Raw genomic sequence first — 23,876 nt, 5'->3', positions numbered from 1 at the left:
TATTGTAAATCTCCAGTGCAGGCTTTAATATTTTTCATTAGTAGCACTGAAAAAAAATATTACTGCATGGGTATGTTATAGTTCCGTTTTTAGAGTTTTAAAGGCTTATTTGAGGCATACCTCACTGTTATGCACACTGGTAATTTAACCATATCCCTAAGTATTCCTTTTCTCCTGCATTTGATGCAGCCAACAAAGCTTTTGTTTTGAAATAAATTTGACTACCCTGTCCATAGCTACAGTAGATTATTTGTGATTTAAGGCTCTTGGTGTCTCAGATTTCAAAGGAAAAACCTACATACTTTTATAGTTCGGTATATATGACTGGTTAAGAGATGTATGTAGTATGTCAGTTTTTTAGACTTGCTTTGTGGTGCATTCTGAAGTTTTCACCGTGAACCCACAGTCTTTCCCCACCTCTATGAGCCAGTGCTTACTCTCACTTTGCTTCCTTTCATGGATTCTCAAGGTACAGATAATTTAAAACACTGAATTCTAAACTAATTATGGTACCAGAGAGTCAGCTTTATTCTTCTTTAAGAATTGCTTGCTGGATTTTTAGGGTTTGTTTTTTGTTTTTTTTCCATACAATGTAATCATAGCATTTAAGCATCCTTCCATAGCAGGTTGGGGAGAACGCCACTGATAACTGGAAAGGGGAGAAGTATAGGTCTTTCAGGATAATAAAAATCAGACTTCACAGACTTACGTATACCCACACTTCTATAGCCTCATAAGAAGGTAGCTCTATCATTCACTGACCAAGACCTTCACATTACCTGTAGTACTGGTGTCTAATCCCTATTTTATGTTGAAGACAAAGGTTTGGTATTTTGCCAGTATAATTCAATAAGTGACAAAGTTAGGCCATAAGCCCACATTTGTCTGAAGTCAAAGCTTTTACTGCTGTCTCTGTTCCATTCTTATATACTTGAGGTCCTCAAAATAAACTTAGATCAGGCTTAGTGGTCAGAGTTCCTACTGCTTGGAAAGTTGGTATCTTTCTAATAAATATATACACACATATATAATTTTAACATGAATGAAAAACAATGATTAAATATTCTACATAGTTTTCTGCTAAAATTTGTCTTCAGGTACTGGTAATATTTTAGAGTTTATTAATAATATATATTACCAACTGACCCAAAAAGAGATTATGATGGTGTTTTTCTATGGGCCTGAGGAGGGTCTTAAGCTATTCTGAGTCAGAATAGTTTCTGAGAACATGCCAGATTAGAGCCTAAATTGTTACTCTCGCAGTTCCACTTGAGGACCCCCCAGGTGAGCTCTACTAACCCCTCACTCCATCCGTATCACAACACACGTGCGTACTACTTCATCTGCCATCACCTGGAGGGGAGGTAAAATCCAGTATCATCATCATTTCTTAGCTCAAAACAATGAAAGGACAATTCTCTTGGGGTTTACCTATGAAGCAAACCATCTGAGAGGGGCGGAGGTTCACCTTATCATGATATAAAATGGCAAGTGCAGTACTGAGAATAACCGATGACTTGCTGAAGTAAGCTGCAAACCAAGGCATAATATTCTTTGCAGGCTGAGATTTCATCCAGCCTGATGCTACATCCCTACGCATGATTTTTTAGCACCCAGAATTAATTAAGGTGTTCCTAATACTGTTTATAGACACATTCTGACATCCAATTTTCCAGTGCATGTTTATGATTGGAAATTTCATAGTGCTTTAATTTTGGTATGTTGAGTGATTCTATTTTAAAAATATGTATGCCCTGAAATCTCCAGTGATACAGTACAGTTTAGAAATTTAAACTACATTATTTTAAACGATTCATTTTTTAATTCAGACCAATCAATAAAGGGAGTCAGTCTTTTGCTTCGCTACTTCATTTTACAACAGTACAAATGAACTTTAATGAAAACACCTACACGAAGAGATTGTCTTTCTGAAAACTCTTACAGTTTTTCCAGCAGCAGGAAATGAGCTGAATCATTGCGGAGGATTAAAATTCTTGGAGTGAAAAATCTAACTTCAGTAGTCCCTACAATTGTGAAAAGATGAAAACAATGTGGAAGGTGAGTGGTTGACATTAATTTAAAAAATAAAAATAAATTAAGACTAGGTTGTATTGAAACTCAATCTGATTTATATTATAACTAAGTTAGACTTGATTAAGAGTTAGCTGGGTGATAAGTAACAGAAGAGCTTAGGTAGGAAGAAGAAATTTACATCTGCAAAATACAAAATTCTAGATTTAGTTTAATCCTGAGGATTTGGACCTCAAGTTTCTAGTATTTTATTTTTATTAACTCTTCAGTAAGTTATTTTTTATAAGAAACTCAAAGATTACTGGAATACATACAGTATTGTTGTATAGCCTCTATTTTATTATGAAAAGATTCTTCCAATATGTACATATGAACCAAAAATATCAGTATATCAGTACTTCACCCCCACAGGCATACCACCAATATCAGTGTTCCTTCGTGGTACCTACAAAAACTGTCTTTTTCCCATAAGTAAATAGCTATTTTGTAGGACTGCTGAGGCAAGAACACCCATTTATGTATCTTGTATTTATATACTTTGAGGCAGTGTGATAAAGCTCTTTCATCACAGCAGTCTATTCATTTAAAGTCATCTGATCAAATACCTTTTCCATAAGAAAGAATCTTATTTGTTCCTCACTTTACAGATGAGGACATTGAGATCCCAAAATCAAAAAGCAAGGACTGGAATCCAGGTCAGTCGTTCTACTATACCAGCAGTACACATTCCTGGAAGTTTTAAAATATGACACTCAGTGCCCTATTCGAGTCAGAAGGTCTGGGGTGCAGCCCAGGAATGAGTCTCTTTAAAAAAGAGTACCTCAGGTGACTCAGTTGTGTGGCAGAGATTGCAAAAGAAGTCTAGTGCTCACACAGCACTGACGAACAAGAGGTTATATCATTCCTTCCCCTCAACTCACATTTTTTAATAGTTACACAAGTATACAACCAGATACATATGGTTCACTTTTGTTTATAATCAAATGGTTGCTACACTTTCAGGTCCCTAATTCCCACTTTAAAATTTCACTCTGGATGCTGGTGGCAAACTAAGATACCACTTTTCCTCCTTTATGCATTAAATCCCATACTGTGCTTCATGAAATAAGATTATATAAGAAAAACAACTCACCACAGTCCCCCTTTGCCATGAGACAGGTACTCTGGACTGCCAGATGTTGACAAAAAGAAGACAGGGCAGCAAATCAGTGGACCACAGTCATTCGGTGGAGATGCCGGCTGAATCACCACACACCCACACCCCAGAGGAGAACTGGCCCATGTTAATGATGATTACACTTAGACCAGCGTGAACAGCACCACCATGTTACCACTGAAAGCATCAGCTGACATCAGTCCTTGGAGGTTGTAATCACTTGAGGGTGGAAATTGTTTTTCCTTTAAAAACAAAAGTGGCAGTGTATACAACTTGTCCTTCACCAAGGCTAAGTTGAAGAAACCTGAATATCAAGAACAAAGGATTTAAGCCATTGATATTCCTCTGGGTTAATGGAAATTATTCTCCCTACAACAAAAATGGATTTAGCGCTTGATAAAATTAAGCCAGAGGTCTACTTTTTCTTGACAGCTCAGCCAGCTCTTCCCTGATGTGTTGTACAGAAACCTCATCTCTTTTCAGTTCTGCTTGCTTCAGTGCTTCCTGGTAGATCTCTTTTGCTTGTGTATATCGTTCTAAAATAACCCAGAGAGAAGGGAGAAGAAGAAGAAAATGTGTGTTTTCAAAGTGGTCCTGAAGAGAAAGCACTAATGAGGATGCAGGTCCGAGGCTGGTGCTGCCTCATCTCATCTTCACTTGACAAGCTGGCTTAGGGGGGCCAGAACCTGGCCAGACACAGAATTCTAACCCACTGTAAGCTGTGGGTTCCTAACCGTGCCCTGTCCAGTGTACCCTGGGGCCTTGCTCGATTAGCCAAGGATTTCACTGATGGTAGGACATGTAAGAGAGAGCTGTCACCCCAGTTTCTGAAAATTATAAGTGAAGCCCCAAGCACTATGGCATGGTGTGCTGACACTCAGAAATGTCTGTCACAACGATGATATTCCCTGTTACACCAGCTTCACCAGCACCTTGTGAGAAACAAACTGTAACTACAGAAACATTTAGAAATCTGTAAAGCACTACAGAAATAAGGTAGTATCACTGCAGAATTTTCTCTAGCTTGGTGTGTTAATAAACAGGCTAGTGCAGGACTACAGAAGTTATGTGAATTGAGTACAACAGTACTCCAACCTGACACACATCCTTCTCTGCCCTTATTCAACCACCCTTTTAGGAGTTTCCTCACTGCCCCTTGCCCTCCCTAAACACCACTTCACAAATTTATAAATCCAGTGACATTCCTTCCTGAAGCAAGTCAGTCAAGTTTCCATTGCTACCCACCTCTGTGCATCAAAATTGCAGCTAGGTTACTGAGCACCATGTGCAGCTCAGGATGATTTATCTGTCTTGCCAGGTCTGATGCCCTTTTCATATAAATATAGGCCTCATCAAAGTGGCCCTGTGCATCCAGGGTAGTAGCCAGGTCACTCATCAGCACAATGGTCTACAAACAGAAAAACCAGACAGCTTTTTCTTTAAAAACACACCTACACAGAACTTTAATTTGGAGTCTGTTAAACTGTGAATACATATTTAAGATTTCATCTTCTCTAGCATTCCACAAGAAGGTGAGGGATACCAGCCTTTAACAAACTGTGGGTATTAGTTATTAACACTGTAGAGTAGACAAAATTAGTTTAACCCTCTGAAAAATGAACAAATCTAGAAATTAGGGAACAGTATGGATATTACTCCAACTAATTATGAAATTAGAAGCACCAAATGAAAAATCACAGCTATAAAATGATCTCGTTTAAGGTTCAGCAATTTTGAGAAGCTAGCCTCCTGTGGTTTGATTTCCTCTGGAGCCTACTGTAGTATAATGTCATTCCTGCTGGTAACCCTGAGGGTCAACAAAAAGAAGAAATATGTCATCTACTTTAGGAAGGTTCTCATTAAGAGATTTAAAAATTTTGGTACTAAGAGAGGCGGGCTTGCTGTGCTTTAACTCCCTGACTCTAGTACTTGGTGATTTGAATTTCATACTTGCCTTCTGTTCATCCTCCACGATATTCCTTTAAGTACTCTCTGTAATAAGTCCTAAGTCTCTTTCCTGGAGATAATTCATAACTCAACTTCCTCTTTCTTCCAAAACATATTACTCACCCTACCCACCTACCCTAGCCTTGGGACACATGTAATCCAGTTAAAATTTGTGCCTTATGTTGGAGGTAGCAAGCATTCATAGACAAAGCAATCCAATTAGCACGTTTAGTGTTCTAACACAAAGTTTTGCATGTTGTGCTTAAATTCTATAGTATGTCAGTGGTCAAAAGCTTTTTCACTTTCTTCTTTCCCCACATCCCCTGACATCCTAACAGTGGAGCAAGAGAGGCAAGGATATTCATATATTAACCTGTTCCTTATAGGATTCTAACAGGGGCTAGAGGGGAGTCTGCAGACCCCACTCTGAAATACTGTGTTTTGTACTCTGAAGCCAAGGAAGCACAAGGGTGCCTGGTTAGGCCTGCCGTGGAGAAAGCCTGGTCTGCTGTGCAAACCACGACTCATGCAGAAGGTTCTGGGCAGACCCAGTAACTGAACAGCAGTCTCAAGTCCTTTTTGAAACAAGTAGTTGGGACGAGGGATAGGGGAGAGGGAGTCGGGGCTGGTGGCAAGAAAATGAATGGACTGAGGAGGAAGAGGAGACATCTAGGACCATCTGCTGATTCTGTTCATAATGAATGTGGCATTTCACCCCCATCAATTTTGAAGCCTTTGTTTATTAGTCCTTCTGTATGTTTTCCTCCCTTACCTGTGGGTGTCTTTCTCCTTGTATTTCTTCAGAAATCTTCAGAGCTTTCTCATACATCCTCTGTGCCTGTGATGGCTGCTTGGAGAACAGAAGGTAGCGAGCACAAGCATCTAAGCACATGCCCAAGAGGAGGTGGGTACTGGCTTTCTCTTCCACTAAGAAGGAAAGAACATTGCTGGGATGTAACAAATGCACCATAGGAAGAGAGGCACTCATTTTTCTTACCAGGACCCACAAATACTCTAACAGTATGGGACCCACTAAATGTTTCATGTCACTTAGTAAATGACATATTTCAGACAGGTGGAAAAAATGGAACTTTCCCCCACATTTTAAGTAGATTAAGAGTCTAAACATCAATTAAAATGTGAAATATTATTTCTAGTTTGACACCAATAGTATTCAGCAGAAAGAGATGAAGATAAGAGTTAACAACACAAAGTCTAGGGCCAATGAGAAACCTTGACGTGTGAAAAAAGCAATGCAGTAAGAAACCAGAGGCTGTCCAGTTAGCTCAGTTGGTTAGAGTGCAGCCTTATAACACCAAGGTCAAGAGTTTGGTTCCCAGTACCAGCCAGCCACCAAAAAAAAAAAAAGAAACCAGAGATCACCCAGAATCTTGAAATGGAAAGTCACAGGCCAAATTTAAACAACAGTTAATCCATTAGTCAAAGAATAATAATAAAGGTTGCAATGATATAGCACTTCTTGACACATTACAGAATTAACTACCCAATGTCTGAAAAAGAACAAACTTAAAACACCCAAAGCCACATTGAAAAGAATTGGAGAACACAGGTCTAGAGAACAGTAACAATACCAATTTGCACAAGTAAAGACTTCTGAAACATGATACAAATAATGTAGAAATGGCAACGAGCAAGTGGAAAGTCTGCAAACAACTCAGTGAAAATTGAATGTTCACATCAAGGACTAGAAAAAGAGGTTACCTCAGGTAATCTTATATAACAAAACTATTAGACACCCAACTGAATATGTGTAGTTGGGCTTATTTACCAGCAACTATCATTCATATCAAACCATTCTCATTCCAGATCTTCACAGTTTTCAAAAAATTTGCAAATGGCACACGGAATTTAAACAAGACTGTTACTAAATAACAGTATGACAAATTATTAAAGAGATAGTTTAAGGGCCCGCCCATGGCTCACTTGGGAGAGTGCGGTGCTGATAACACCAAGGCCACGGGTTCGGATCCCACATAGGGATGGCCGGTTTTCTCACTGGCTGAACGTGGTGCTGACAACACCAAGCCAAGGGTTAAGATCCTCTTACCGGTCATCTTTAAAAAATAGATAGATAGATAGATAGATAGATAGATAGATAGATAGATAGATAGATAGATAGATAGATAGATAGTTTAAATAAAATAATGTAGTGGGTGAGGATAGCTGTTGGAATAACATCAGACGGTGAAAGTGAAAGAAAACTGCTTCAAGTAGAAATCTAAAGTTATTTGCTTTTGCTTAGCTATTTATGAGAGACCAATAATAATCTTTTAAAAATCAAATTAGGATTAGTTTTAAATAGACTGCCCTACAAATTCTTTTTCAAAGAAATATAACATGAAAATTTTTATAAATATAAGATTTATTAACTTACGGATAAATATAACCCATACACAAAAGCAGCACATAAGATGGCACCAACTAAATAAATACCACATGTAAAGGTACTGTATTTCTCTATTAAAAGGGAATATTACCACAGTATTGAGATAAATGATTATATAATGAAGAGAAAGGCACACATAAAAATGAAAAGAATGAGACAAATCTCTGCCCCTTGAAGTATAAAGAAGCCCAAGAGGTAAGTAATTTGTAACAAATTTGTTAAGATTCAGAATACCATACAGCCATTAAAATTCATGTTATCTGAGAACATTTAAAAAATAAGGAAAAATGTTCACTGTACACCAAAAATATCCCAGAACATAATGTATGATTGTTTCAATTCTGGACACTATATGTTCCAAAAATGACTGCTAAATCTTATTTCTGGGGTTTACATTAATTCTCTTAAACTGTTTCTATATTTTTAAAAAAGTGCTCTTTTTACATTTTACAGTTAGAAAACATGTTCAATAACATAACTTCAAAAAAGTACAAGAATAAAGTGATAAGCAATTCTAGTGGGAAATTATTACCCCTTTATCAGTAATGACAATTAACTAGAGTAGAAGAAAAGGCAGTACAGCTTTTTAGAAAAGCAAAATTAATATGGTGCAAGTTTAGTTATAGTATTTTTTCATTAAGAAGTGTTTTTAAAATACATTCTAAATTCATAGCACATTCTGACCACAATAAAAACGGAAATAAGGCTGGCCAGTTCGCTCAGTTGGTTAGAATGTGGCATTGATAACACCAAGGTCCAGGGTTTTGATCCCTGTACCAGCCAGCTGCCAAGAAAAAAAAGAATTAGTTTTTTGAAAAACAAACTTTCTAAAAATAGGACCAAGGGAGAAATGAACACACACTATAATAGAACTTTTAGAAACGAATATAGCGGCTCCATAAGAAAAGATTTAGCATACTGCCAATATAAGAAAATTTTATAGATTTAATAAAGTCCAAAAAAGTTCCTTTTCTAAATAATAATTTATTCAAACATGGTTCTGTGAAATATTAATATAAAAATTGCTAGAAGTTGGATAAGAAAAAAAATCAGACACCTTAACAAGTGGGAAATAAATTTGGATCACTTATACAGAGCCCCCAAGGGATCATTTGAACCTGAGGGGAGGAATATTTATTTCTTCACACTTTAATTATAAATAATTATTTTTCATAAATTATTTCTAATCACAGAAAAAAATGAGCTACCTAAAATCAGTCTATGATTACAGAAATTTTTACTCAAAATATTAGCAAATGGAATTCTCAAACGTACTAAGGAGATGACCAAGCAGCATCTACTCCAGGAATACAAGAGTGGCTCAGTATATTAAACATATCAGTATACCAAATTTAGTTTACATAGATACACACTAAAAATGAATTTGATGAAGTATTGAAACAATTACATTCATTTCTAAAAACATGAGTAAAGATGCTCCATTAGTAAAAGAACATCTAATTTAGGAAAACTTGAGCACTGGCCTCTAACTCCCTACTCCCAACCACCAATAACAAAATGGGAAAATCTACAAGAACCTTTCAAACTAAGGATACTTCTTCCCCAAGTTCCAGGAAGATTCTGCAATTTCTGCTAAACCAAATCTCTTTTAGTCAACTGATATCATGATCAGCACTTCCCAAGACACTAATGGTTTCAGTGCAGAGTAAAGCAGAATCTAACCTAAGGCTTTTGGGTCCAGTAACGTAACTGATAATCTGAAACCCTTCTGCTTCAAACACCTAGAAATGTTAGATAAAATATAACATCCTTTTACATGCATACCTGCACTTCCAAGAGTAGGAAATCCCAATGGCCAGAAATTAGGAGTAAGCTAAAACCCAAAGTAGAAAAAAAGCATATGGGCAGATGCAGCAAAAGTCCAGTTTTTGTTGGTTTTGTGGGAAGCCCTATCTCTGTAATCCAGGATTTAAGGACTTCAACTTGTACTAAACAGAAAACTAGATCTGAAATCCCTGCATAACACATATTTCCTACATACATATTCCCTTATAAATATGTCTACATAGCACTTATATCAACCTACTGGATAGCATTTATGTATCTTTCCTCCACTAGGAATTTAGCTCCATGAGGCAGTTACTTTGTCTTATTTATAGCTGTATCTCAGGCACATAACAGGCACTCACTAAGAATTTCCTAACCGAATGGTTGAACAAATGAACAAATAAAAAGAATTAAAAACCTAAAGGTACTGAACTAAATATGGAAAAGATATAATGAAACTAAAAATTAACTGTAATTACAGAACTAAACAACAATATCACCCTATGAATCTATGAAAACTCAGCATATGATGTCACTACAAATCAGTGGGAAAAGGAGGACTGATAAAACAGTCCCAGGCAACTGGCGGTTCATGGGGGTGGGGTGGGGTGGGAATTATATCCGTATCTCATGCCATATTAACAAATAAATTCTAGGTAAATTAAAGAATAATTGTAAAAAAGCCAGATACTTAGAAGAGAATATCTTTCTAAACTTAGAAAAGTGAAGGATTTCATTAAACAAGACACAAAAAGCATACACTATAAAGGAAAATATCAAAAGATTCTATTAAGACCTAAATTTTAATCTTTGTATGTCAAATGTCCCAAAGTGAAAAGACAAGCCACAAAAAGATACATAACCCACAAAAATTCCTAAATACATAAAGAACTCTTAAAAATCATTAAGAAAAAGACAGCCCCTCAAAAAAATAAGCAAACAGAAGGGCTGGCTGGTTAGCTTAATTGGTTAGAGCGTGGTGTTATGGAACACCAAGGTCAAGGGTTTGGATCATACCGGCCAGCTGCCAAACATAAAAAATAAAATACGCAAAGGATATGAAGAGACAGTTTTCAGAGCAGGAAATGTGAATAGCCAATAAATACATGGAAAGATAGTCTATTAGAAACACATATTAAAGCCACACTGAAATTCCTTTCATACCCACCAGTCTATCAGTAACAAGGATATACACAGAGCAACAAGAACTCTAATACACTGCTAGTGAAAATGTAAACTGGTAAAACCACTTTGGTAAGGAGTTTAGTAATATCTAGTACATACAACCCAGCAATTACACTCTTAGGTACACACCCTAGGGAATATCTTGCATTTGTGCACAGACACACAGTTCCAAGAATGTTCAATGAAGATGTTTTCACAGCAAAACATATATAACAACCCTACCTGTCCATCAACAGGAGAACTGTAGTACATTCATATAGTGTAGTACTGTACCACAGTTGTAGTGAATGAACCAGTCAGGGCTAGTCGAGGCCACCTCTAGCCTGTATCACTGAGAACAGAAAAAGGCTCAGCCTAACCCTCACCACACACCCCAGTGGACTAATTACAGGAAGTCGCCCCTTCTGGACAGATGTAACACAGCAGACAAGCAGTATGGCGAGCAAACAGGGCTTCTGTGCTAAGAAAACTGCTTTAACTACCAACATGGATAAATCTCAACAACATAACACTGAGTGAAAAAAGCAAATTACCAAAACAATTGTACAGTATAATGCCATTCCTATAAGGTTTAAAAACATATTAGCCCAATTGTTTATATACAATAAACAATATATAATTACAAGCGTAATAAATAAGTGAACAAGACCAAATGCAGGATCGTAGTTACACCTAGGCAAGGAGGGGTACACGGGGTTAAACTTATCTTGGTGGGAGCTAAAAATAAATAAATAAATTCACACACACACACACACACACACACACACACACACACACACACACACAAAACTGGGGGGGGGAAGAAGACATAACAGCTACAATCCTTGAAGTTGATACGACAAGCAAACAGAAAGGACATTGTTGGGTGGGAGGGGGGAGGGAGGATTCAGTAATGGGCCACAATAATCAACCACATTGTATATCGACAAAATAAAACTTAAAATAAATAACAGGTTATTTTCCATATTCCTAAAAAAAAAAAAAAAAAAAGAATCTTAGGTAAATATGGTAAAATACTGAAATTTCACAAAGCTGAGGGGAAGATATACAGGTATTTGTTAAATTCTCAACACTTTGTTTGAAATCTCTTATTTTAACAAAAAATCAGAAGAAAAGCATAGAACTTTGCTTTCTGAATAATAAATCAGTAATGTGGAGTGCAAACTAAACAAATTCCTGACATATAGACAAGATAACAGGGAAAAGAGGATAAATGTGAAGGAAAGAAAACACAGATAAGTGACATTCCTGAATAAGAGTCCAGAGCAAGTGGAACAGAAGCAATAATCAAATATGTACTACAGAAGCTCAAGAGAACTAGATCTTAAAATGAAGGTTCACCATGGACCAGGCAATTTTCGTAAAGAGACAACTCCCTAACCTTATACTGATACAACCTCTGCCTCCTACAAAGCACATCCAGGCAGGAGAAAATAGGCTACCTACAAAACAAGGCAGATAAGTTGTCTTCAAAATTCTCCTCTGAATAAATTCCACTAAGTCTAAAATTCCAGATCATAGAGATAAAAAAAGAGGGGAAAAGGGAAAGGCAGGAAAATGTTAAATTGTACTTATCTCATCTTACAGAAAAAACTGAAAATAGAAATTATTTTCCTTAAATGAGTCAAATGTCTTGAAAAAAATTTTATGTTACACCTTATAGAAGTGAAAATCATCCATATGCCTTCCCTCCAAAATATAAATGGAGATTGGTAAGGAAAAAATCCCTATAAGAGGGACTGAAAACAAAGGAAATAACAAAAATGGAAAACATTTTTTAAATTGCAAAAATCAGACCAATTATCATTTTCAATACTAACTGTAAAAAGGTTTTAATATTCTCTGTCACAAGACACGGATACTCGGGTTTAAAAGAATACAACCACAGTCTTCTACAAAAGACACTTAAAAGTGATTTGGAAAAGTTTAAGTGTAAGATATAGTAGATAATGTAAATCTATAGTTTGTGATAAATACCGTAAATAGGAAAAAAATCATTTTTCTGATGAAAGGATGATTCACGATAAAGATATATATCTGAAACTGTTGAAGCAGAGCATAGAAATACATATAAAGAAAAAAGATCACAAAAAATTTTATCTAGAACAACTAGACAAAATCAATAAGGATAAAGTCTTTAGCAACACTGTAAACCAACTAGACCTAACAGACACATAGAAAATTCAACCCAACAACAACAAAATACACATTCTTCTCAAATGCACATGCAGCATTCTCCAAAATAAACCCTATGCAAGGCCATAAAACAAGTCTCAATAAATTTAAAAGGACTGAAATCATACAAAGTATGTTCTTCGACCACAATGGAATGAAATTAGAAATCAACAACAGAGGGCCGGCCTGTGGCTCACTTGGGAGAGCGTGGTGCTGACAACACCAAATCAAGGGTTAAGATCCCGTTACCAGTCATCTTTTAAAATAAAGAAAGAAAGAAAGAAAGAAAAGAAATCAACAGCAGAAGGAAATATGGGAAATTCACAAATGTATGGAATTTAATCAAAACACTCCTAAATATCCAAAGGGTCAAAAAGAAGATCGTGAGAAAAATTAGAAAACACTTTGAGATACATGAAAATGAAAACATAGCATACCAAAATTTATGAGATGCACCTAAAGCTTTTAGTTGTAAATGCCTATGTTAAAAAAGAAGAAAAATCTTAAATCAATAACCTAATCCTTCCACCTAAGAAACTAGAAAAAAGAGCAAAATAAACCAAAAGCAAGCTGAAGAGATATAACAAAGATTTGAGTGGAAATATGTGAAAGAGAAAATAAAACTAAAAGTTAGCTCCTCAAAAAGATCAACAAATTAGACAAAAGTCAAAGAGAAGCTATGAATACAATGGCTAGGAAGATCCTTCATAAATCGAGAGTGGTAAACATAATATGGGAGCCAAATCATTTAATAGGTTATTAAATATATTACATTCCACACAATATTATATAGTGCTTAATGAATACTAGTCAGTCTTAGAGCATTTAATTTTCATAACTCTATGAAGTAGGTTCTACTATTTTCATTTTACTAATGAAGAAACACAACAGAGAAGTTACATAATTTGTACAAAGTAACACTGCTAATAGGTGGCAGAACCAGGGTTTAAACTCAGGCTCCAGACTTCAAGCACTCATGAAACTAAATATTATGCCACCAAAAGTACTTCACCTTTCCATAAATGTTTTGATTACTTAAGAATATGAAAATGGATGAAACTTTCAAGGAAAGGAAGAGGAAGGAATCAGTGTGAAAAATCTTTCACTAATTTAAAGAAATCCATAAAATTAAAAACTTGAAAAAGAATATGATCTCAGATACATAGAAGAATATTATATATTATGCTTTGAAAATATAATTCTTTAAGAAAGTTTATTCCAGGAAAATAACAGGTGTCTAAAATTCTTTCACCTATGTTCATTTATTCAACAGATATTTATTAATGCTTACTGTGTGCTTGGCCTTGTCCTAGGTACTGAAATTAAATCAAGAAAATGGAAGAAACTTAAATACATGACTAATCAAGATGAAGAGAAAGTTTCCACTGAATTAACTCTAAGGAGATCTGGCCCATATGATATCATAGATTCTCCAAATTTCAATGTTCCATACCTATTCAGAACACAAAATACAGAAAGCATCCCAATTCATTTTATCACATAAATACAATCCTGTGATGACACATAAACTAAAATAAATTATGGATCTCACATAGGGAATAAATGCAAAAGTTTTAAATAAAATAATCGGCATTAAATACTATCCAGCAGTATACCAAATTATTAACCAGCCTACAAGCAAGTCTGGTTTGCTCTAGATATATGATGAATCTATTCATATAGTTTGGTACCAAATTAGATGTAAGACTAAGTTGCCTACCACCACTATCATTTAATGTTCTGAAGTTACAGCCAATGAACTAAATTTAACAAATGGGGGGAGAGAGAAAGAACTATATCTGAAAAGAAGCAACTGTCATGATTTCCCAAATGTGTAACTATAACTCTGGAAATAATGTGAATATAACTGAAAAGTAAATAGTTGAATAAAGTGGCCAGTTAGAATCACATTTAATAAAATAGCTGTCCTGTCTATACAAAGAAAACTACAAACAGGGGCCATACCCTGTTCCTCAGTGAGAAGACTCAGTATTTCAAAGATCTTTCTTTGCTAGCAGAGCAGCTACTTGTCTCAGTATCCATTCTCTTCTCACATGACTCAGGCAGAGGGGACTCCCAGCCTCAGTTAGGAATGGATATTGATCAGTTTTAACCAACCATGGCAATCCCATTTCTCTTGCCAAGGACTGGGTTAGAAATGGTAGGTGACCCAATCCCAGCCAATGAGAAGTTAAGGAGATACATCTACTTGGGGACTTTCAGGAAAGATTTACCTTGATCCTAAGAGAAATATCAAATAAGTCTTTTCCTCTGGACAGTATCATTTCTGGCTGAGATTCCTGGAAATTGCTATAGTCATTTTTCAACCACAAGGGAGCATGAAGAGAAAGCCAGTGGAAGGAAACCAATCAATCATTCATGATTTCAGTGAACCACGTATCAACTAACTAAACAGCCTGCTCCCTACTGCTGAACTGCACATGAGATAATGTGTCCTTACTGATTTTTTTTTTTCTTTTTTGTGACCAGCACTCAGCCAGTGAGTGCACCGGCCATTCCTATATGGGATCCGAACCCACGGCCGCTGGGAGCGTCGCCGCGCTCCCAGCGCCGCACCCTCCCGAGTGCGCCACAGGCTCGGCCCATGTCCTTACTGTTTAATTTAATTCAGTGGACATTTTCTGCTACTTGTAGTCAAAGATATGCTAATTTATTCAGATGGCAATCTCGTCAAACTAATTTATTAATACAATGCAAATCCAATAATTCAATCTCAAAAGCACTCTGGGTACTTGGCAAAATGATTCTAAAATTCACTTGAAAAATACCTAAAATGCGTGGGAAAATTGACTGAAAAATGGGAAGAAGTTTTGCAAAAGAAGCATGTGTGGGCTGTACCACATGTAACTCATATAATTCAATGTCATAAGATTCATCAGATGAGTAAATCAGAATGGAAAACCCTAAAAGAAACCCAAGTATACACTAATTAGTACATGATGCTTGATAAATGTCTTCAAGGAAATAGTTACCAACTTCACATCAAAATACATTCCAGATATATTAATAAATTAAATGTTAAAAATGTTTAGAAATAAAAAAGAAAACAAAAAAACTTAGAAGGGAATATGGGTGACTAGTTATCTGATTTCAGTGTTGGAAAACATCTTTCTAAGCATTAAACTCCAGAAGAGCAGGGATTTTGCTTTACTTGCAGCTATTCAAACCCTAGAAAAATACCTGGCACAGAATAACTACTCAATTAATATTTATTAAAATTAATAAAAACAAAGAAAACATAAATGAATTCAGATCTAATTCCAAAAAAATTATAGACTTCAAGCAAGTCATAAAGATGCCCTAAATTGAATACATACTGTATGATTCATTAATATAAATTTTAAAAAGGAACATGCAAAAACTAAACAAATCTTAAGGAATACCAAGGTAAAACTAAAGAAAAGCAAATGAATGACAGACAAAATTCAGGAGAGTAGTATCTCAGGTAGGAAGGGGAATGGGACTGGGACAGGCACACACACATCCTCAAAGGTGCTGGTAATGCTGGGTCATTGCCTTTTCTCATAATTCTTTAAAGTATACAAAAGTTAGTTTCACATTCCTTTTTATGTATAAAAAGAAAACAACCACTTTATAAACACAAATAAGGCAAGGGGGGATGGGGGGGATGACCCCAGAGACAAAGATCAATAAAATGATAAATTTCACTGTTTAACAAAGAAATGCTGTATCATCAACCTGACAAAGGTTATGAAAATCAATGAGTTTTGGGGAGAAGGGGCACACAGCCTTATCATAATAATAAAAACTAATAATAGTTAACACGTTTGAGCAGCTACTATGGATTAGGCATTGTTCTAAGTGCTTTATATATATGTTAACTCATTGAGTCCTCCTAAAGGTCCTATGAGAGTAATTACTCTTAATCTCATACTGAGAATCAAAAGTACATAACGATTAACTAATTTGACCAAAGTCACAAAGTAAATAAGTAGCAGAACTAAGAGATGTAAATTAACACAGTCCTTTCAAGAGCAATTTGGCAATATTCATCAACAACCTTAAAATGTGCTACTTTTGACCCAGAAATTTCAGTTGTAAGAATCTACTCTACAGAAACAGATCTGAACACTATCTTGATGTCCAGTAACAGAAGAATGGACTACCATGTAGATCTACCATTCTGGATTGAACACATACATGAAGACAAGTGGGTAAAGACAGCTCTTTCCAGATGTATTACTTTAGGGACAATAGAGTTGACCACTGTATCCCTAGCATCTTGGCAGCCCTTGGCATAGAGTAAACGTGAAATGAGTTACTGAATGAAGGTCAAATCTGAAAATTTCCAATACTTCAAGCCAAACTGAGAAACCCAAATGGTTGAGAGCTACAACTTCCTGCCCATCCCATTTTGTTCCTAGTCTCCACAGTGAGGATGAAATGCAAAAACATGAGCTTCTTTCTCAACTTGCTGTATGTCTAGGACCAAAAGGGAATAATTAACATTTTTCTGGTAGCTGAACTAAGAGATAAGAGAAAGACCTTCCCTTCCTGCTCCAATTTTTCAAAGGTGAGACAAGTATACTTCAAAAAGTTCATAGAAAGATTAGTATTACCTTTTAATTCTATTTTTCTAGAACTTTCTGAAGTCCTGTCATACATAACTGAAAGTTAATAGATAAATCATGAACATGAAACCAAGGGGGTTAAGCAAAAAAAAAAAAAGGAAACTTGACCAAAACAGTGGTCAAGTCATTTAAACAAAACCTCTTATTCTAAACTCTGAGTCCTTAAAAACAGCCACTTATTTTCAAAAATGGATAACTTTCCCTCCCCCAATTCAGATAGCTTTCCCTTTCTCAAAATGTTAACAGTAAAGCCCCTTGCAGAGAAAAGGCAATATTGAGAAAAAGTCAGGTTTCCTACCTGACATAATGTCTTCTGTTAATTCCTTTTCTCTTTCAATCTTTTCCTCTAGAGTTGAAATGCAGAATTCATAGCCAGCAAGAGCAAATTCCTGCCTGTAAAGCAAAGATGAGTAATTGCCATTTATCTTTTCACAAACTCCTCATTTTTCCAGTTTAGGTTTGAGCATTATCAGTAAAAGTGAAAAATGGGAAGAGGAAATTTTACTTAAAGTCTGTAAGGGGTGTCAATATGCCATTTCTCAGAAGTTTGTGGGTTTTTATCCCTAATCATCCTTTTAATGCAACTTAAGACATGAAAAACTAGGAATGGTGCCGTAAGTGTAATAACTGACATAAATAGCAATCTTCATCATCTCCCACTAACAGTCTCAAGTGAGTCAGTTTCTCCCTGTGTGAAAGTCTTACACCTGTTCAAAGTAATACAAGCCTGAACGGAGGCTCGGGCCACCCCACACTGAGGATTCCAACTGTTGACCTCATGCAGCTTCTGGGGAGCTTTAGTTGCTTTATACTTCTTCCAAGCTGTAGGTCTTTGACAAAAGCTTCTTTTACAGAAGTAGACCTCCCAGCTATGGCATTAGAAGGCATTTAGCCCGACTCTGTAGCCCTGCACTTTCAGTCAACTGGACAGGACACCCAAGCAGGCAGACTGACACTGCTAATTTCTTTTAAGAGCTGCAGAGGAACACGACATAAATTCTTTCTCCATCTAGGAGCTCAGCTTTGGTTCTTGCTCTTCCGTTTTGGCTCTAGTTTCTTTCCAGAAGTGGTACTAAGAGCTCATCTCTTCTCTTGGAATGCTTTGCCAGGGGAGAACTGATGACCCAACTAATCTGCTCTGTTCTCAGAACCAAAGTGTCCCCTTCATTCCCCAGACCCAAACTTTGGCAGGAGGGACCCTCTGCAACCAGAACACAGGGCAGGGGGAGGCTGCCCACAAGATGCTTCCAGTCAGAGCAAGCGGTCCTCAAACAACTCCCTCCTAACTCACATCACCCTTCCTAAGCTTCAGGATCTGGCCATATCTTTTCTGGTCTCATGCTTCTCTTAATAAAACAAAATGGAAAGCACAGAGTGCAGAGGAACTTCAAGGCTAATTATTAGTGGCTATTACCCAAGCTTTCACCTCTACAAAACTATGAATTTGTCTTACTCTCCAGTACTTATTAGCTTTAGGCTTCTTACCCCAGGAGTTCATACCCCATCAACATCTAGTACTGTTTGTTACCACTTCAAGGAAGACTGACCTAGCTGCAGTGTACAATAGCACAGGACAAGCTCAAAGCTCCTCAAAAGACTTGAAGTCAAAGGCCCTCAGAAGCTCTAGCCTATCTAGTGTCCAGTCAAAATACAGGGAGACTAAGCAGGTTGGGAAGAAAACAAGGAGCAGTGACTAGGGCAGCAGGGACCAGTGCCAGGGCCTATGGCCTCAATGAGCACCCTTTCCACAGCATTAGGCTTGAAGTCACTCCAAACCCGTGGCACCAATATCTGCAGCAACTAAAAACCTAAGGGAGGCTAGTCTCAGGTCTCCACCTAAATTCACCCCAAAATATAACTCTCTAGAGGAGTTCTCTGCTTACACTCTAGGTGTGCATCTTTGAATTCCACCTAGAGAGTGACAGGGGATGAAAGGCACTCACTCATCAGTGTCCCTGGCCTTTGTTACACATCTAAATTGTTTTCTAAAGTCTTCCCATGTTGCTGGTAGACTTTTTCTTCTTTGTAAAAATTTAGACTCTTCTACTAACTTAAAATTAGAGCCTACATCCTGTCCTACTTATGCAAATGTCTCCCTGCTACTCCTAGATATTTCTCCTTCCTAAAACCTAGCTACAACCATCTCTACATGCTCTAAAAACACTAACTACTGAATAAACCCCTGAGATAACACCCATGGCAATTCTCTCACCATATAACCTTAGACCTCACTTCCTCTTTTACTGATACTTATATTAGCAAAATGACTTTTTCAAGCATATTATCCCCAGCAGCTTTTACACTGCTCCCCCTCTTTTAGGAAGAGCTGAAGTTCTAACTCTAACTTCCCTTCCCACTTCAAGCAGGAACAGAAAACTTGATTAGCTTGTCACAGCACAGCCAGAGGTATAAGGGCTGTGCACCCCACTCAAGCAGGCTAATGGAAACAGCAGAGGCAAAACTGGAAAAGGCTAAAGATTTCAAAGATGAGGGATGGAATGCCTTTTTTGGGGGGTCGGAGGGGAGCAGTACAGGGACCATGCTCTAACTAACAACTGACTAGCCCAGGGATGGAATACCTTTTGAGTGTGACACCCAATATTTTGGAGACCCAGATAACTAGGAGGTACATGAAGATTATATAACACTCACAGGGTCAAAGTTTTCTGCCCATAACCCGACTTCCTGGTTGCTGCCACACCTAGATGCTGACTATACTTACCTATTCTGAGCAGCATAGATACTGGCCAGCTTTAGGGAGATTTCAATTATTGCATTGTCTTCCTGATGGGAGAAAGAAATGAAAGAAATTCATAACAAGTAAATTTTTCTCATGGAATATTTCAGATCAACTTCTAGAATGACTTTGGCCTCAAAGCCAAAGTCTTTATTCTTTTAAAGAAATTAGCCAACTGTGAATTCCTCAGGTGAATTCCACACTGTGCTTTTGCACTGGTGAAAAAATGGCAATTTTTATACAGATCTGGGGGGGGGGGGGGATCCACCTTTTTTATCCGAAGCACATGTTGGAGGCTGGGAGGAGTTTTCAAGAAACAAGACTATTTTGAAAACTATTTCACTGAGGGGACAGTACTAGGCAATGTCCTTACCTGCTTCATTCCCCCACCAAGCAGGTAACTCATTGTCGCTTTAAAAAGTTCTTCTGCCTAAAACCATAAGGAAAAGATTTTTCTTTCACTTGGGCCCCACTATCTATATGACCCTGAATTCTCAGTACCAGTCTGATGCATCATTCCTTGTAAAACACTCATACGCATACACTCACACAGAGAGAGAAAAGTACCCTTGTGAAGGGAAAACATCAAAATATCAGGAAAGCACATCTTCTATATACCTTAAACTGCTCTGTAATGAGTAGAAACCAACTTCAGAGATAAACTCATCCAAACCCACTGTGGCAGAGGCTGCAAACTGTTCCCTAATATTCACTCTCAATCCCCACTTTTTTAGTTACAGAATCTCCTCAATTTTTAGCACATTGGCCTCCCTTGCAGCTAGATGCAGTCATATGATGAAGTTTTGGCCAAGAGCTGCAGGCAGAAGGAGTGAGAACAACTTTCAAAGCATATTATATAAGTAAGCTGCTTGCCTTCCATCCTCTCCTTCTCCCTTCCTGCAGGCTGGAGCAAGGCAGCTCACCCATGGAGATGAGAACATATCTTAGAAGGAACCTGAGCTACTGGACCAGAGAGCAGAGGCACCTACCTCTGGGCTAATGCATTAAAGAGAAATACACCTCTCTCTTGCTTGAGTCACTATATTTTGGGGTCTGTTTGTTTCAGCAGCTTAACCTGTTTCCTTACTATTATTGTTCCTTTGAGGCTAGTCTTTCACAAATTCAAGATATTATACAAAGTGATTTACTTACATTTTCAAGCTGACCCCGTATAAATGCTAAGTTGGCCATCTGAAAGCAAATTGCAAATTGTTTTTCAGTTTAGAGCACTGTGTTCCTACTTACTTCAAAACTTTTAAAGATTCTCTTTGCTTTCACTCTCTAAATAAAGTCAAAGTGAAAAGTATGTCACAATCAATCTGCTAGAAGCACAGTACAGCAGTACAGCAATGATATGAGAAGTTAGTACTTTTATATACTTTGCTGATGACAAACAAAATCTAGGTCCACTCACCACTGAAGACAAATGCCAATATTTGTTTCATTTTGGTCTGGAATTGAGAAGTATCAACCCCAAGGGTAAAAAAGTTGAAACCAAACAAAACTTAGTTAAAAAAAAAAAAAGAGAGAGATTTAGTACATCCTGAAGGTCAGGAATATAAATCAAGAGAACTAACAACCCCTCCCTTGCACCCACTCTTCCTCATCAGAAGTTCAGATTGGTTAGAAGAGTTACCAAATCATAAGTGTAAGTGATGGCCTTCTTGTTATTGCTCTGATAGGCAAGACGAAGAGCATCATGCAAAATTAGCTCAGCTTCTTCTGGCTCATCTTTCATAATGCTCAACTGAAAAGAGAAGACAAAGAAAATGATAAAACATTTAAATATAAAGAATATGGATGCATGTGCTACCAGGCAAAAGTGGATATGAGTTTACATCCCAATACATAGAAACCATTCATTCATTCCTCAGATATTTACTGAATTCCTTCTGTGCACCAGGTATTATGTCTACAGAGGTGACAGGGAGGTCTACTTCCCTTACAGCTAGGTGTGGCCATATGATGAAGTTTTGGCCAATGGATGCAGGGAGAAGGAATGTGAGCAATCTTTACATAACATTTTATAAAGAAGCTACTTGCCCTCCATCCTCTCTTTCTTCCTGCAGGCTGGAGGTGACCATGTAGAACAAGTAAGCTCAATTACAGCGAATAATGAGCTATGAAGATGATCAATGGAAAGGAGTGAAGGGGTCTCCTTTAAATGGGAGTCAGGGAAGCCTTCCATGGAAGTGACAGTTAAACGGAGGTGGGAAGGATGAGATGAGTCAACCAAATAAGGAATTGGGGGGAGGAATGACCCAAACAGAGTAGAGAACGAGTGAAGCCCTACAGGCTGAGCAGAATGGCTCCTCAGAAGAAATGCAAGGAGACAGATGTGAAAGGAGCATGGTGAGCCAGGGGAAGATTGCCAAATGGGTGGGCTGGTTTCGATCATTCAAGGCCATGGCAAGGAGCTTGGATTTTATCATAAATGCAGTGGGAAGTCATTCAAAGTTTTCATGCAAGGCGGTGATATGATCCACATTAAAAAAAAAAAAAAATCACTCTGGTTGCTGCATGGAGCACGGATTGTAAGGGGCAGGCAGGAGGGAAATACTACCAGATTACAGGCAGGGGTAGAGATGGTTTGCACTAGGATGATGACAGAAGCAGAGATAGTGAAAAGGGTGCAGATCTGAGAAATATTTTGGATTTGGTAGCAAAAGGAATTGTTACTGGACTGTAAAGTGTATTGGGAGGCAAAAGTAAGGTACAAGTTTTAAGAATGATTATGAGGTTTCTAGGCAGAGAAACTGATGGAGAAAAATGATGAAAGAATGTGTTGGGGAGGCACTTAATTAAGATCAAGAGTTTAAGTTTTGGGCATGCTAAGTCTCAGGGAGAGGTGAGTGGAGATGGCACGTCACTAGCGTACTGCAGTCTCGAAATACAAATTTGGATGTTGTTGGCTTCGAGTCAGTATTTAGCCCAGTGGAAGAGATGAGATAACCTGGGGAGGAGGGGAGAAGAAGATAAAATAAAAAAGGATGTGGAGAAAAGAATTTAGAAAGAAAAGTACCAAATCGCATAACCAACACTAAATTGTATTTTCAGGACGCTACGTATGTGCAAAATTATGCCATTTCAGCTTAGCTGGTCCCTACAAAACTGCCGTTATTCTGTCTGGATAAAAGAGCGGTGCCCGGATGCCATCCTCATCTGCACGTGAGACTGCAGCGGTTTTACTGCAGGCTTTAGAGTCGGACCGGCCCGGATGCACTCCAGCCGCCCCGATGGCCCGTCCAGTGCTAGGCAACTGCACCCTGGGAGCCTCCGTCCACATGGACAGAGCAGTGCGCACCGACCAGGCCGCAGCGCTCGGCCGGGGCCGCCTCACCTTGGCTCGCTTCAGCAGCCGGATGATCTCGGCCTCGGCCGCGTCCTCGGCGGCGGCCGCTTCCTGCTGCTGCTCCTCCTCCTCCTCCTCCTCCTCCTCCTCCGCCGCCGCCGCCGCCGCGGGCCTCGAGAACCAGGCGAGCGCTGCGGGAAGGGGCGCTGAGGTCACCCGGCCCGGCCCGCGCCCACGGCACCCAGCAGGCCCCGCCCGGCCCGCGCCCCTCACCTGCCAGCAGCGGCAGCAGGCCCCGGCCTCGGCCGTGCGGCGCGGATCGGCGCGGCGGCACCCGCACCTCGGGCCCCGCGCCTCCTGCCGGTCCCGGGAGCAGGCGCGCCGAGCAGCCGCGGCACCGCCGCCCCGCGGCCCGCAGCAGGCCTCGGCTCAGCATCAGCCGCAGAAACCGGTACATGCTCCGCCGCGTCCTCGGCGCACTGCAGAGCCGGCCGGCCCGGCACGCCCCGGCCCCCGCGCCGAGCGCTCGCCGGATTGGTCGGGCC

At 38.5% G+C, this 23,876-nt stretch overlaps 1 protein-coding gene across 9 annotated transcripts; it reads right to left on the bottom strand.

Annotated features, from left to right (window-relative positions):
- Positions 1–1,799: 1,799 nt before the first annotated feature.
- TTC19 (tetratricopeptide repeat domain 19) lies at positions 1,800–23,813 on the bottom strand. 9 transcript variants are annotated; one of them, XR_010024600.1, is made up of 11 exons: positions 23,605–23,813; positions 23,380–23,522; positions 21,676–21,786; positions 21,192–21,230; positions 20,413–20,469; positions 20,025–20,086; positions 17,601–17,695; positions 5,907–6,061; positions 4,433–4,595; positions 3,164–3,491; positions 1,800–2,024 (listed from the first exon to the last, which is right to left on the bottom strand). XR_010024600.1 is itself a non-coding variant. In XM_063110358.1 (10 exons), the coding sequence occupies exons 1-10, from the start codon at positions 23,786–23,788 to the stop codon at positions 3,331–3,333; spliced, it is 1,170 nt and encodes a 389-aa protein (XP_062966428.1). In that variant the 5' UTR covers positions 23,789–23,813; the 3' UTR covers positions 2,348–3,330. The 9 variants fall into 9 exon arrangements, 8 of the variants coding, with proteins under 8 accessions (XP_062966428.1, XP_062966430.1, XP_062966432.1 ...); XM_063110358.1 differs by lacking the exon at positions 1,800–2,024 and having other exon boundaries at positions 2,348–3,491; XM_063110363.1 differs by lacking the exon at positions 1,800–2,024 and having other exon boundaries at positions 3,324–3,429.
- Between the last annotated feature and the right edge of the window lie 63 nt (positions 23,814–23,876).

Source organism: Cynocephalus volans, chromosome 10, assembly GCF_027409185.1.
Source record: "Cynocephalus volans isolate mCynVol1 chromosome 10, mCynVol1.pri, whole genome shotgun sequence".
Lineage (NCBI taxonomy): Eukaryota > Metazoa > Chordata > Mammalia > Dermoptera > Cynocephalidae > Cynocephalus > Cynocephalus volans.
Note: the sequence above shows the minus strand (reverse complement) of the source record. Positions and strands in the feature narration are given on the sequence as shown.

Coding starts and splice junctions, on each gene's coding strand:
- TTC19 (XM_063110358.1), bottom strand. CDS start 23,788: ATGTACCGGTTTCTGCGGCTGATGCTGAGCCGAGGCCTGCTGCGGGCC. Junction 20,087..20,412: donor TTGGTGGGGGAATGAAGCAG/GTAAGGACATTG, acceptor TTCTCCCATCAG/GAAGACAATGCAATAATTGA. Junction 4,596..5,906: donor AAGGAGAAAGACACCCACAG/GTAAGGGAGGAA, acceptor TTCTGTTTGTAG/ACCATTGTGCTGATGAGTGA.